Source organism: Odocoileus virginianus, chromosome 30 (assembly GCF_023699985.2).
Source record: "Odocoileus virginianus isolate 20LAN1187 ecotype Illinois chromosome 30, Ovbor_1.2, whole genome shotgun sequence".
NCBI lineage: Eukaryota > Metazoa > Chordata > Mammalia > Artiodactyla > Cervidae > Odocoileus > Odocoileus virginianus.
Genome location: NC_069703.1, coordinates 42,378,398 through 42,391,583, shown reverse-complemented (window position 1 = coordinate 42,391,583; position 13,186 = coordinate 42,378,398). Strand labels below are relative to the sequence as shown.

Below are 13,186 nucleotides of genomic sequence, written 5' to 3'. Positions count from 1 at the left end.
CCTGAGAGGTGGGCGGTGAGAGGAGGGGATGACTGCTTCCTTCTCTTTCCTCTAGGAGCCCCCTCTCTGCCCAGCTCGCGTAGGGACCCGCCTCCCTGCATCCCGCCCTGAACCCCACCTGCCCCCGGGAGCCGAGTGGGTTGGGGGACCAGACCGCCAGCGTCGCCCACCGTTCAAGTGGGGCCCGCGGCCTGGGTCCGCCTCCGCCCCTCGATTGGGCGCTTATTTAAATGTCCGGCCCCGCCCCGAGCTCCGGGCGCATATATATAGGAGGCTCGGCGGGCGGCAGGCGGCATTCTGGCGCGGAGCGGAGCGGAGCGGCGGTGGGCGCAGCTAGCGGGTTGGGCGCGGAGCGGGGGTGCAGCTTGGTTTCCCCCCGACACCCCTCCCCCTCAGACGCGAGCCCCACCCCTCCGCCGGCCAGGCCCACCCGACCGAACTATCCCCTGCGGCGCGAGCCCGGGGTGGCTCCGGGCGCCCCCCCAGCAGAAACCCCCACCATGGGCAGCCAGAGCTCCAAGGCTCCCCGGGGCGACGTGACCGCCGAGGAGGCAGCAGGCGCTTCCCCCGCCAAGGTCAACGGACAGGTGGGTGCGCTCGGCACGGCCCGACCTGGCCCCCTCCTCTCGAACCTCGTCCCCTCTAGGGCCCCGGTCCGGGGCCGCGCGCTTTGTCCGGCCCGGGACACGCGGCGCCCCCTCCCCCGCCCGGTCCCTTTGTTCTCGGCGCCGCAGCCCCCGCGGGCGAAGCGAGGGGAGGGGCGGGGAGGGGGCGCCGGCCGGGCCCCGCCGCCTTCTTTGTTCGCGGCCCCGGCCCCCGGCGCTGCCCCCTGGCCGCCCCGAGTGCCGCGCGGGGAACAAAGGCGCTGCTGGGCCGCGCCAAGGGGGCGCCCGGGGGCCGCGGGGCGGGTGCCCGGAGGCGAGGGCACTCCCCCCGCAGACCCGACCTCAATATCCCAATGCCTTTTTTAAGGGAGGAGCCGCGATGTGAGGAGAGCCTGCGGTGGGTGGGGGCCTTTTACACAAAGCCGGCGGCTGGGAAAATAGGCCGTCCAGGTGCAGGGAACAGCGCCCCGGGGCGGCTTCCCGCCCAATATCGGCTGCACGGCTCCCCCGCCCGTCCGGGATCCGCGGCCTCGGGCGGTCCTGCGCGGAATAGAGAGCGCGCCCCGGGAGAGGTGGGTGGGGGGCCCCGAGACCCCAGCGCCTCCTGCCGGCCGCGGCCTCTGTATCCCTGTGCGGGGCAGGAGAGGGAGGTTTGACTGGATGCCGCTGGGGTGAGGCTACAGCCAGGCTCTGGGGGTGCGGTGGAATGACTGGGGACCCCGATGTCTGGGTGGGCTGGGTGAGGGGAGTTAGAGCCCCGACCCTCATTGCGGTCTTCTCTGCCCTGCAGGAGAACGGCCACGTGAAAAGCAATGGAGACTTATCCCCCAAAGGTGAAGGGGAATCGCCCCCCGTGAACGGAACAGAGGAGGCAGCGGGGGCCACTGGTGATGCCATCGAGCCAGCACCCCCTAGCCAGGGCGCTGAGGCTAAGGGGGAGGTCCCCCCCAAGGAGACCCCCAAGAAGAAGAAGAAATTCTCTTTCAAGAAGCCTTTCAAATTGAGCGGCCTGTCCTTCAAGAGAAATCGGAAGGAGGGTGGGGGTGATTCGTCTGCCTCCTCACCCACAGAGGAAGAGCAGGAGCAGGGGGAGATCAGTGCCTGCGGCGAGGAGGGCACTGCCCAGGAAGGGAAGGCTGCTGCCACCCCCGAGAGCCAGGAGCCCCAGGCCAAAGGGGCAGAGGCCAGCGCTGCCGCCAAGGGAGGAGACGCAGAAGAGGCAGGGCCCCAGGCCGCAGAGCCATCCACTCCCTCGGGGCCAGAGAGTGACCCTGCACCGGCCAGCGAGCAGAATGAGTAGCTGGGTGGGGGCAGGTGGGTGATCTCTAAGCTGCAAAAACTGTGCTGTCCTTGTGAGGTCACTGCCTGGACCTGGTGCCCCAGCTGCCTTCCTGTGCCCAGAAAGGAAGGGGCTGTTGCCCCCTAGCCACGTTCCCTCTCCTCTCCCTCCTGTGGATTCTCCCATCATCCATCTGGTCTTCCTCTTAAGGCCAGTTGAAGATGGTCCCTTGCAGTTTTCCCAAGTTAGGTTAGTGATGTGAAATGCTCCTGCCCTTGGCCCTACCTCCTTCCCTGTCCCCACCTGTGCCGAAGGCATTTGCTGGTTTTCTTCCCCAGTTCTTTTCCAAGTAGGTTTTGTTTACTCCCCAAATCCCTGAGCCAGATGTGGGGGTGCCTACACCCCCAAACCCTGAGTGTCCAGCCTTCCCCTGTTTTTAGTCTCTGTGCTGTGCCTAGTGGCACCTGGGCTGGGGAGAACACTGCCCCTGTCTAGGTTTTTATAAATGTCTTACTCAAGTTCAAACCTCCAGCTTGTGAATCAACCCGTGTCTCCTTTTTTGACTTGGTAAGCAAGTATTAAGCTTTGGGGTGGGCGGGAGGTCTGTAATGTGAAACAACTTCTTGTTGTCTTTTTTTCCCCCTCCCATTGTTGTAAATAACTTTTAATGGCCAAACCCCAGATTTGTACTTTTTTTTTTTTTTTTCTAACTGCTAAAACCATTCTCTTCCACCTGGTTTTACTGTAACATTTGGAAAAGGAATAAATGTTGTCCCTTTAGTGGCGCTTTTTCATGAGTGGTCTTCTGGGGGTGAAGGTGAGAAGACTGGCCAACCTCAAGCTTTGACGGGGGGATCAAGACAGGTAAGCCTGGGGTTTCGCTGAAGGCTTGCCCAGGTTCTCATGGACACCGGAAGGGCAGAGACGTGAACCCAGGGGATACTACAGAGTGGAGATGAGCTCAAGAGAGTATAGAAATGTACCATTTTATTACAAAGATTCTCACAAAAATGAATATAGTATCTCAAAAAGTAAACTAGACTACCAATCTTCACCTGCAGAATTGGGGGAAGACAGAGAGGGCAGGCATGAGAACAGAACCAATCTAAAACTGGCCAATGTTACCTTAAGAGCCTAAAAACAACAGGAAGTCCCTGAAGACCCAGCCACCCCCTTCTCAAATGCTCAGTAAGGGCACCTTTTCAAAGCTACGAAGCAGGCACTTCAAGATTTTGTCCTATGGCTGCTTAAGCGGATCCCTTTTACCCAGTACCCATTAGGGTTCAAGAGTTTGGGAGGGATGGGTTGCAAGGCAGCTACTAGAAAAGCTCACCTAATGTGTGCCCTGACCTCAGGGCCCTGGTTCCTGTCTAGTCCCTGGGGATATTTATATTTAATATATTTTTATATAAATACACAGAGAAATAGAAAATATAAAATCTGAAGGGTTGTGGGATAAAGGTGGGGATTTGGCAAGAAGCCAGAACTGGAGAGGTCTCTTCAGGCCAACTTGACCTCTTCCTTGACCCTGTGGAGAGAGCAGAGACTGGCATTAGATAACCCACCCTAGAGGCCTTGGAAAAAGGAAGGGTACAATGACTTCCTCGGGCCCCTGGCTGCCCAGGTGACTGCTGAAGGCTGGGGCTTCCTAGCTCTGCCTAGAACTGCAGAAACGACAGACTGGTCCCTGAAAGAGGCCTTTGTAAGCTGGACCAGCTGTCCCTCTTGGTGTGCTGGGACAAAGGGGCTGGTGCTCCAATGCCAGCAAGAAGACAGGCAGTTCTTTCCTCACCCTTTGGCTTCTTGCTTCTCTTCCTTGGTTTTCTCCTCTTCTGTGACTTCTAGAACATAAGAATGCAGGGATGGTCAAGGGCGGCCCCTCTGAAAGACCCATGGGATCTCCACTTACACTGAAACCCCTTCCCAACATCACAGCTCAGTGGACACACAAAAGAGAAAAGTACATCCCAAGCCCTCCCAGCTAGACCTGTAGAGAACAAACAGGTTGGACCGGTTTCCCAGCCTGCTAGAGCCTAAACCCAGTGGGTGGAGGCAGCCCCCTGGGAAACAGGTGAAGCACTGGGAAAGGGCTTGGGTGGTATGTGAGAGCCGCGCCTGACCAAGGGGAGCCCAGGCATGTCCCTGGCTCTGGAACCTGGCAGGGCTCAGTCAGCCAGTGAGGATGACGAATGGAGTTTCATTCTTCTGTGGGCCACTTCTGGGAACCACAGAAAGGAGTACCCCAAGGGGCTGACAGTGCCAAGTCAGCCCCCCACCCCCACCCCCACCCCAGTGCCCTACATAAATTCATCTTCCAGGGCCTGGGGCTTAAGACCCAAGTCCCGGCCCAACCCAAACTCACCTTTCTTCTCTTCTGGATCTTTCTCTTTTTCATCTTCTGTTTTGACTCTCTTGGCTTTCTTGAAGTTGGAAGAGTTCTTGCGCCCGCCTTCTCCCTCCTCATCAGAGTCGGAGAATTCTTCCTCACAGGCAATTCGTTTGTCCGAGGAACAGACTGGGAGGTAATGGAACATTCCAGTGAGAGAGCCGATTCTCTCAGAAAAGACTGCTTTTCTGCATGTTTCCACAAAAGACACTGAGGGAAGGGGACCTGGACTCTAAATTAAATTATCCCTACAGGTATGAGCACTTGGGGTTCTCAACAGCTGGGCAGCTTGGAGAGAACGTGGAGCCAGGAACAGTGGAGGGAAATAAGAAGAGCCTACAGAGTAGGAAAGTAGAGGCCCCTGGGGTCTGGGTCTTACTTGAGATGCGCTTGTCAGGGTCTTCTTCATCCTCATCGCCACTCTCCTCTGGAATGGCGTCCTCGGGGATGGCCTGCATTTGGACCCCAGGTGCGTGGGGCAGCATTCTCAGGTTCTCAAACAGTCGCTGTCTATGGCCAATGGTAGAGAGGTCGGGCTGGGCTCTGGTCAGGGACCAACCTGAGCTTGAAATGTTCAATTAGGGGTGTGTGGGGTGGGGGTATACTCACTTGATCTTTTCCAGGTACTCATTAGTGTTCTGGTTAGTCATATTGGAAGGACTGATATGAAGTTTGAAATCTGGTCCAAAGTATTCGAAGTAGTCATTGTATGGAAGCTCTAATTGGGGTGGGGGGGGGTGAGAGAGTTAAGAGATCTGGCCACCATGGAACCCTGAGAAAAGCATTTGCAGGTTTATCTGGGCTTGTCAGCCCAATTATTAAACAGAAGCATGCCTTCAGGATGGGGTGAGACTTGGGTACCTATAGAATTTCAACTGTTTAAAAGCCACAGCCATTCTCCCGTGTCCACACCAGTGGTGTCTGTGTGTGTGTGTGACAGTGCCTGTGTATAAGGAGAAGGCTGAAGCCCCTGGTTTAGAAAAATTTAGGCAATACTTATTCTGAGTACTCCCTCACTCATATCCCAATTACCCTATAGAGTATGAATTCCAAAGCTATAAATAACTACTGATAATTCAGAAGTCAAGGGAGAATGGACAGGGGCAGCTAAAAGACTCAGAAAAAAACTGTTGGCTATGGTCTGAAAATCACAAGAGGCTAGCAAGAGAATCAGAATCTGAAGAGGAAGACGCTGCAGAGCCAACGGGAAGAGGGTGTGAGCTCAAGGACACAGGAGCTCCAGCACTGCCTGGCCCAGCCTGGCCCTGGCGCCATTACCATTAGGGATCTCCGTGTCCAGGGCCACAGCTGTTTCATATGTCCAGCACCGGGCGACATTACGAATGGTATAGCCACCTCCTCCCAGCATCAGCATAGGCAGGTTGAAGCTCTTCACAAATTCCACACACTTGGCATGCCCTTTGGTGGGAGAAGGGGTGCCAAGTTACAGAAGCACCCAGCAGGACCCTGCCTGCCCATCCCTATGCTACCTGGACTCACCTTTGATGGTCAAATTGAAGCAGCCTAACCGATCCCCAGACAGGGAGTCAGAGCCACACTGCAACACAACTGCACTGGGCTGGAACATCTCCATTACTTTGGACATGACCTGAAAGGACACAACCTGGTCACCACCACCCTCAAGAAAACCTATCTGGGGTTCAGGCTGAAAAGTATGGGTACAGCACTTTCTTCTGTTCCTTATTAACCACTCCTACCTTTTTACTCTCCCCCGGGCTGAGGAGTAGAGAAAAGGGAGCACCAATCTGGGCTTCCCATTTCCCTACTTTGTTCAGTTTTCCAGGAGCCTTCTAGCTCTAGTAATGCTGAGCCTTAAACAGCCTCCTCATCAATTCCCCACATCCTTCCCTGCTCTCCAGGTCCAGGACCACTGGCTCCAAGAAGCTCTTCTGACCCTGAGCTGCATCTGCTCTGTGCATTAGCTCCTGCAGACTTTGAGCCTCACACTATAAGGAGCTGCCTCACTTTCGTATATCTCATTCTCACAACTAGATTCCAATGTGACTGCAGACGGAGACTGTAACTCAGGCTTCTCTGTCACCCTTACTATTAGGTATGTATTAATAGTAGGCACCTGGTGTTTGCCAAACTACTACCTGACCTAACTAGGTTACTACTCTAGTAATGGTTGGTTCCTTGCTGCTCACAGGTGAAGATTTAACTCCTCAGCATGGCCTTCAAAGCTCCCTTTGAAATACTAACCCAACAAATATTTTCTTTTTTTTTTTCCAACGAATATTTTCTACCACATCTTTCAACACCCTTCCCCGAATCATACAGACCTACATGCTACATATTGGCACCTCTGTGCCTCTGCTGGTGCCGTTCCCTCTGCCACCCCTCCCCTCTAGCCCCCGCCTTCTTCACACGAGTAACTCCTCATTTCTGAGTCCTGCTCAAATGTCACCACCTCTTGTGAAATCACCTCTGACTACCCTTTCCCCAGCTCAGGGCAGTTTCTCTCATTCCTCTGTTCATCCCTCAAAAACAGCACTGACCACACGCTGTTGGGGATGTGCCTGCCTCCCACACCATAGACTACACCATGGACTGTGAGGTCTTCAAGGACACAGATCATGCCTTAGACATTCCTGTGTAACAACAGTGTTGATAACAGATTCAGATATATACTTGGAAGAATTCTGTTCTCCAAACTAGTCATACAGCATGCAATCCAGGGTTCACCCATCTCATTTCCAGCCAGCCTCTTGGTGGGGAGAGATCCCTGAGATGCTTTTGCTACCCCTCCCTTAGACCAATCCCATTTATAGCCCAATGGTGGAAATGCCACTTACCGGCTTGAAAATGGCCTCATAGGACTCGTCGTCAATCCCATCTCGGAGAGGGTAGTTAACAGCATAATACTTGCCTTTGCCAGCTCCAATATCCTAATCAAGAAGGACATTAAAGTAAAACTGAAAGATGAAGCTAGGAGGAAGCTCAAGGATAGGGGCTGGAATGCTAAGGAAAGAGGCAGTGGTTCTAAGAGAGAGAAGCTGGGTCCATGAGGTGGGCCAGGGACAGAGCAAGTTAGCATCATTCCCCTCATTGGCGGGACAACTCTAGCTCACGTCTCTGGATAAACCAGAGTCTGCACCCAGGCTGAGAACCATTTATGGGGCCAGAGACTGAATATCCCACCCCCACAGCATGAGATCTCTTCCTCTGGACTGGGTTAAAGGTGGCTGGGGGCTGGACCACAGAATTAACACCCACCCTACAGCAACCCTTTTCCAGAATGCTTTACTGCTCACTCCTCTACTCCCCCACCCTCAACTCTAGGGAGGTATGGAAGGAGGCAGAAAGCGAAGAAGAATTCTTCAAAATTGTAAATGCTCAGTTATTCTAATGCTTGCCATAGCAAACTGACTTAATGCCATTTTTTCACCCGAGGGCCACTGGCATGGCAAAGTGGGTGGTTTCACTGTATCCATGCTAACACAAGCAGAAGACTTTAATAAATTAGCTTCCAGGGATTCTTATCCTGAGGTCCATGGATGGGCTTCAGTAGGAGGAGGTGTCTATTAACTATTCAGTACCAAATGTAAAATTTTATGTACATTTCTTGGGAGAGAGCAGCTTTCAGTCAGATGGTCAAAGGGGAAGGTAACCTAAAAATACTAAGAACCCTTAAGTTGGTTCACAAAGTTCCCAATTCCTAGCCCGTGGGAGAGAACCTGATATTTCTAGCCTAAAATTCAAGCTGTCTGGGACATCTGAACAGTGTAATGCAACTCAGCTGTGGCCAGGAGCGAAGTGCAGAGTCAGGAGGCCCCCATCCCTCACAACCTGTATGCTTCATCATTCCCTTCCTCCAGAACAAGAGAGGGAAAGAGACCGTGGCAGGTGTGTGGTCTCTGAATGGCAAAAGAGGCAGGAAGTGGTTTTTGGTGACATGAGATAGGAGAGTTAGAGCTGGCAGCTGAGGGTGAGCTGGTTGGCTCCTGAAGGGAGTTCTCACCCGTAGGTCCCCAGTTCCTGGGAAGTACTCTCCATATTTATGAAAGGACACAGTCATGACTCGGTCTGTGGTATAGAAGGCCTCTTCCACGCCATCGCCGTGGTGAATATCAATGTCAATATACAGCACCCTCTGGTGATACCTAGGATCAGAAGGGGGTCAGGGGGTTCTGGGGGCTCTTTGGGAGTGGGACGCGCCAAGGGCGCCAGGTCCCAGCTTACCGGGCTGGCTGCCTCCCTCAGGTATCTCTAAGCACCAGAGACGTGGAAACTGGCTGAAGGAAGGTGGAAGAGCGGCAGGGTGTCTCCAGAGGCCTGACCAAGCCGACCAAGTCCGATCTTCCTACTCTACAGCCAGGGTCAACTCCAGCCACACAAGGACATTCTGGAGGCAGGATCTGAGCAGCACCTGCCCCTGATCTTGCCGTGGGCTCAGATCAAATCAAGGCCTCGTCAAGGAGAGGATGGCCAGAGACACTCACCAAACACATCCTAGCCGGCACACCGCTAGGAAAAGCAAACTAGGGAGGCAAGCCCGGGGGAGAGGGGAGTGGGAACCTGGCCTAAGGTGCTCCTCCAAGAGACAAGGCCAAGCAGGCATACTTTAGCAGTTCCAGGATGGCCAAGACGATATCATTGACGTAACAGAAGCCAGATGCCTCGGACTTCTTTGCATGGTGTAGGCCCCCAGCCCAATTCACAGCGATGTCCGTCTGCTGCTTATTAAGTTTCACGGCACTTGCTGGGCACCGGAAGAAAGAACACAAGCCTGTCACAAAATCTCCCCCCCCCTTTTTTTCTTTTCTGGCTCTCTCTCCCCTTTCCCCCAAAAACCATGGGAACCCAGTGAGAGGTAGGATCTGCCTATTTAACAGCTGAACTGTACAATTCACCAGCTAGCCCTCTCCCTCTGCCTACTCCAATGGGAATAAACACAATATTGGCTACTCTAAAAAAACTGTTTTCCAAACTGAAAGTGGTAAAACTCACTAGTAGGTCTTAAAACTGATTTAGTGGGCTATGGTTAGTGTGTATATATATATATTTTAAATGAGACAGACTACAGAATAAAAATATCAGAATAACAGTAAAGGTAACCACTCTTTTGTGAAACTAGCTGCAGAGCAAGAGAGGATGTGTGTGCGTGAGTGCGTCTATAACCTGGACTTTAAATGTAAATGTATTTCTTACTGTGGTTCATGGCCAGAATATTTTGAAGATACCAAATGTAGTAGACAGAGGCTTGAAGTACAAATAGGTCCAAGAAGAAGTGAGAGAAAAATACACACCATGTGTGCAAGTGCCTTTGTGGCAGTATGACTTTGACAGCAACAAAAACATAAGGAAATTCCCTGGCAGTCTGGTGGTTAGGACTCCATGTTTCCACTGTCAAAGGGTCAAGTTCAATCCCTGGCCAGGGAACTAAGATAGATCCTTCAAGCTTCGTGGTGTGGAAAAAAAAAAAACACCAACATAGAGCAACTTGAGTGGACCAATTATATCAAGTGAAGTTGTTCCATAATCATGCAGCCAGTAGACATCATGCTAAACTTTATTACAAATAAATTTTAAAGATTTACTAAGTAGGAAAAAAAAAAGATTTACTAAGTAGGGACTTCCCTGGCAGTCCAGTGGTTAGACTCAGCACTTTCACTGCCACAGGCCCAAGTTCAATCTCTAGTCCAGGAACTAAGATCCTGCAAGCCACATGGCATGACCAAAAATAAAAATAAAAACCAGATTTAATAAGTAAAAATCGTAGGAGGGAGGCACAAAACTATACACATACAACAAATTGTAAGATATAGATGAATATATGTTTTGTCCAGATATATGCACAAAGAAAAAAGCATGGATGTACAAATACCAAAATGGTAATAACGACGGTTTATCCATGGACAGTGTGATTGTAGTCAATTTTTTTTCTCTGTATACTTCTTTGTTTTCTGAGATTATATCGGGAGGTGGTGGGGAAAGGGGAGGAGAAAAAACAATGATCACAGAAAAATAAATATTTGTTAAGAAATGGTAGGGTGTCCCCAGAGATAACATAGATATTACTAGTGGAAGTGGGATATACGTGGGGAGTGTTTCTGACCTCTAAACGTAATTACCATGCTCTTTTGTAAGACACAGATGATGACACTTCCCATTTTTACAGCACTTTGCAGTTCACAAATTACTTTTATGTTCAGCATCTCAACAACCCCATGAGGTCTGCAGGGAGTTCCTGTATACAGGATGTCTTAGTAGGAAAGGACAGGCAAGGACACATATCTGTACCATGTCAGATTGAACCTGGGCTCAGACTGAAGCAGAGTAACATTTTAAGGACCTAATGTAAAAACCCACAGGACCATTTTACATGGTCACAGGTCATCCTCACTGGGAAGTGGCCTAAAAGACAGACCTCACTGGTACAACCCAGAACAGTCCTTAATGAAGGGTATATAGTCCTTACCCACAGAGCCACCAGTAGACAGCTGACAGAACTCAAACAGGCCATCAAATACTGGACAGTCCTCACCAACGTTGACTTGAAAAAACACGAAAAGGTTAGTTTCCACAATTTCCTTTTGGTTTTGTTTACATATTTATGAGCTGATGGAAAAAACACAGCATTTGGATTCAGAAGGCTTGGGTTCTTGTCCAGGCCATCCTGCTTACTGGCTGTGGGACTGGGTCCAGTCATTTAACTTCCTTGAGCTTTGGCTTATTATCTTTAACAAGCAATAATGATATCCACCTCATCTAATTCTTGAGAAGATTAATAGAAACCTTACATGGGGAAGCATTCAGCAAGTAAGTACTTGGAAAATGTTGTTTCATTCCTGAGGGAGAAAAATTTAGCCTCTTATTCCAGCCTGGGTTTGTTCCTGGATCTCACTCCAACTGGTCAACAAGGAAGCAAAGAACAGAGACCTTTATTATCATCCACTGATGCTTAACAACATGCCAGACACCATGCTAAGTGCTTTAAATACCTGGTGTCATCTATGCTCACACAACTTTCTGAGGTAGGATTTGCTCCTGTTTTATAAGTGGGGAAACAGGCTCAAAGAGGTAACTGCCAGTAAATGGCAGAGGCAGTATTCAAGGATTGGTCTGTCTGTCCTAAAAGCCCATGAAAATATACTCTGGCCTTTTCCCCAGTAATTTCACATACACAATCTCACTGAATCTGCATAACTCCATAAAAGATGGATAGGGACCCATATCAACCCCACTGTGCAGAGGAACAAACAGATGTGAAGTTAACTGACTTGCCCAAGGCTATACAACCAGGCAGTGGTAGAACCAGAGTCCAGGTGTCTTGACTCCCACAGTTCAGTGCTCTTTCTACTACAAGTGACAACTGGAGGAAAGTTATTTCAGGCTTAAAAGAGTAAAAGTACAAACTAACACATAATGTGGAAACACATGCAAACAATAATGCAAATAAAATGAAAAAGACAGGAAGGGAAGCACATTTGAAGTCTACAGACTCAGAGCTAGAGAAGAACTTTACAGCTCCAAGTCTCCTCTCACAAAAAAGGAAACTGCTGAGATACCCAGAAGTTAGAGGCAGGGCTGAGGCTAAATCCATGTTTTCTTGCCTCAGCCTTCACATTGCACTCACTATTATCAATAAAAATCGAGCAAACAGGGAGAGCCCTAGGATGAGGTGGGTAGGAGAGCCCAGCTTAGACTGTGGTGACCTGTTGAGACACAGTTGAAGCTCAAGCTTTGCATCAGCCACAAGAGTTACCAACCCCAGTACTGCCGAAACTCGGGAGAGTGCTCTGATCTGGAGCCCTGCCAAGAACAGTGCTATGAGAAAGGATGGTGTACAGAAGGGGGCAAGCATAAGGTGGCCCTCTCCCTCACTTCCCAGGTAAACATTGGGAGGCTGTGTCAATAAGAACTTTGATCCCTGAAGCCAGGCTATTTATTTGATTTCCCTCTCTGGCGGCTTCCTCCTTCGGTGGGTTTGGCCTGTCTGGGTTTCTAAAGCTTTGCTTATAGTCCTGTTTGATGTGGAGACCCCATGGGAAGAAACTGGTATTTTAGAAATGAGAAAAACTATATTCCTTCAGGCCCCACATCAATATGCAGCTCAAATGGCCAGTCCATTATTCCCAGGAGCTGTGTGATTACAGACAGAAAAGGGGTAAACTGGGAGAGCAGACCCTCACCTGGACTAATCTGTGAGACTAGGGAGGACTTTTCTATGGGTTTTCTCTCTTCCCACTATAAATATTTTTCTCATTCTTAGCCTGGCTTTAGACTGATGGGGAGCAATATTGGGTGAGAGATATGAGAGATATGGGAGAGATGTATGTTGAGAGGGCAGTAAAAAACATACTGCAGAGAGAGATGTATGGGATTAAATATGGACTTCAGGATAGTGCTTACTCCTTGGTGGTGGTGCTGGTGGAAATGGGGTGGAGAGGGGAGTAGAAGAAAAAGGGCATGTGATCAAATAGAGATGCCCAGGGGGTTTCAACTATATTGGTAATATTTTCTCTCTTAGGCTGATTATAGGAACATGGATGTTCATTACATTATTTTTATACTTTGTGTGTCTGAAATATTTTATTTGCAACATATTTTAAAATATTCCAGGGACTTCCCTGGCAACCAGCGGTTAAGACTCCATGCTTCTAATGTGGAGGATGTGGGTTCGATCCCTGGTCCGAGAACTAAAGTCCCACCCACATGCCGCACAGTGCAGCCAAAATAAATAAAACACTCCAGAGTCGGGAAACTATAGTTCCATTCTCCATTCTACCACTGTCTTGCTAGGAAAGTCATTTCACCTCTATAGGTTTATAAAATGGAAAAGCTTGCCTCCACATTTTATTAGCACAAGTTCCTTTTATCATGTTTCTACCATAGGCCTCATGGTCTGATAGACTATCTGCCCCCCACCAAAATGCATTTATTTATGTTCCC

General features: G+C 50.3%; 2 protein-coding genes across 3 annotated transcripts in view; one reads left to right on the top strand and one right to left on the bottom strand.

The window, feature by feature from the left end:
* Window positions 1-279: 279 nt before the first annotated feature.
* Window positions 280-2,664, top strand: MARCKSL1 (MARCKS like 1). The gene is made up of 2 exons (XM_020896094.2): window positions 280-587; window positions 1,396-2,664. Exons 1-2 carry the CDS (start codon window positions 501-503, stop codon window positions 1,903-1,905), a joined length of 597 nt encoding a protein of 198 aa, XP_020751753.1. The 5' UTR covers window positions 280-500; the 3' UTR covers window positions 1,906-2,664.
* A 190-nt stretch (window positions 2,665-2,854) lies between these two features.
* The window catches only part of HDAC1 (histone deacetylase 1), a 32,239-nt gene continuing 21,907 nt past the window's right edge, over window positions 2,855-13,186 (bottom strand). For both annotated transcript variants that reach the window (XM_070459090.1, XM_070459091.1), the window contains 11 exons: window positions 10,713-10,787; window positions 8,855-8,993; window positions 8,253-8,394; window positions 7,087-7,179; window positions 5,771-5,879; window positions 5,549-5,689; window positions 4,880-4,988; window positions 4,650-4,780; window positions 4,247-4,399; window positions 3,677-3,725; window positions 2,855-3,412 (listed from right to left, as the gene is read on the bottom strand). In XM_070459090.1, coding sequence (XP_070315191.1) covers window positions 3,385-3,412; window positions 3,677-3,725; window positions 4,247-4,399; window positions 4,650-4,780; window positions 4,880-4,988; window positions 5,549-5,689; window positions 5,771-5,879; window positions 7,087-7,179; window positions 8,253-8,394; window positions 8,855-8,993; window positions 10,713-10,787 — 1,169 coding nt within the window. In that variant the 3' untranslated portion in view covers window positions 2,855-3,384. The remainder of the gene's footprint in view (window positions 3,413-3,676; window positions 3,726-4,246; window positions 4,400-4,649; window positions 4,781-4,879; window positions 4,989-5,548; window positions 5,690-5,770; window positions 5,880-7,086; window positions 7,180-8,252; window positions 8,395-8,854; window positions 8,994-10,712; window positions 10,788-13,186) is intronic.

Coding starts and splice junctions, on each gene's coding strand:
- MARCKSL1 (XM_020896094.2), top strand. CDS start 501: ATGGGCAGCCAGAGCTCCAAGGCTCCCCGGGGCGACGTGACCGCCGAG. Junction 588..1,395: donor CCGCCAAGGTCAACGGACAG/GTGGGTGCGCTC, acceptor TCTGCCCTGCAG/GAGAACGGCCACGTGAAAAG.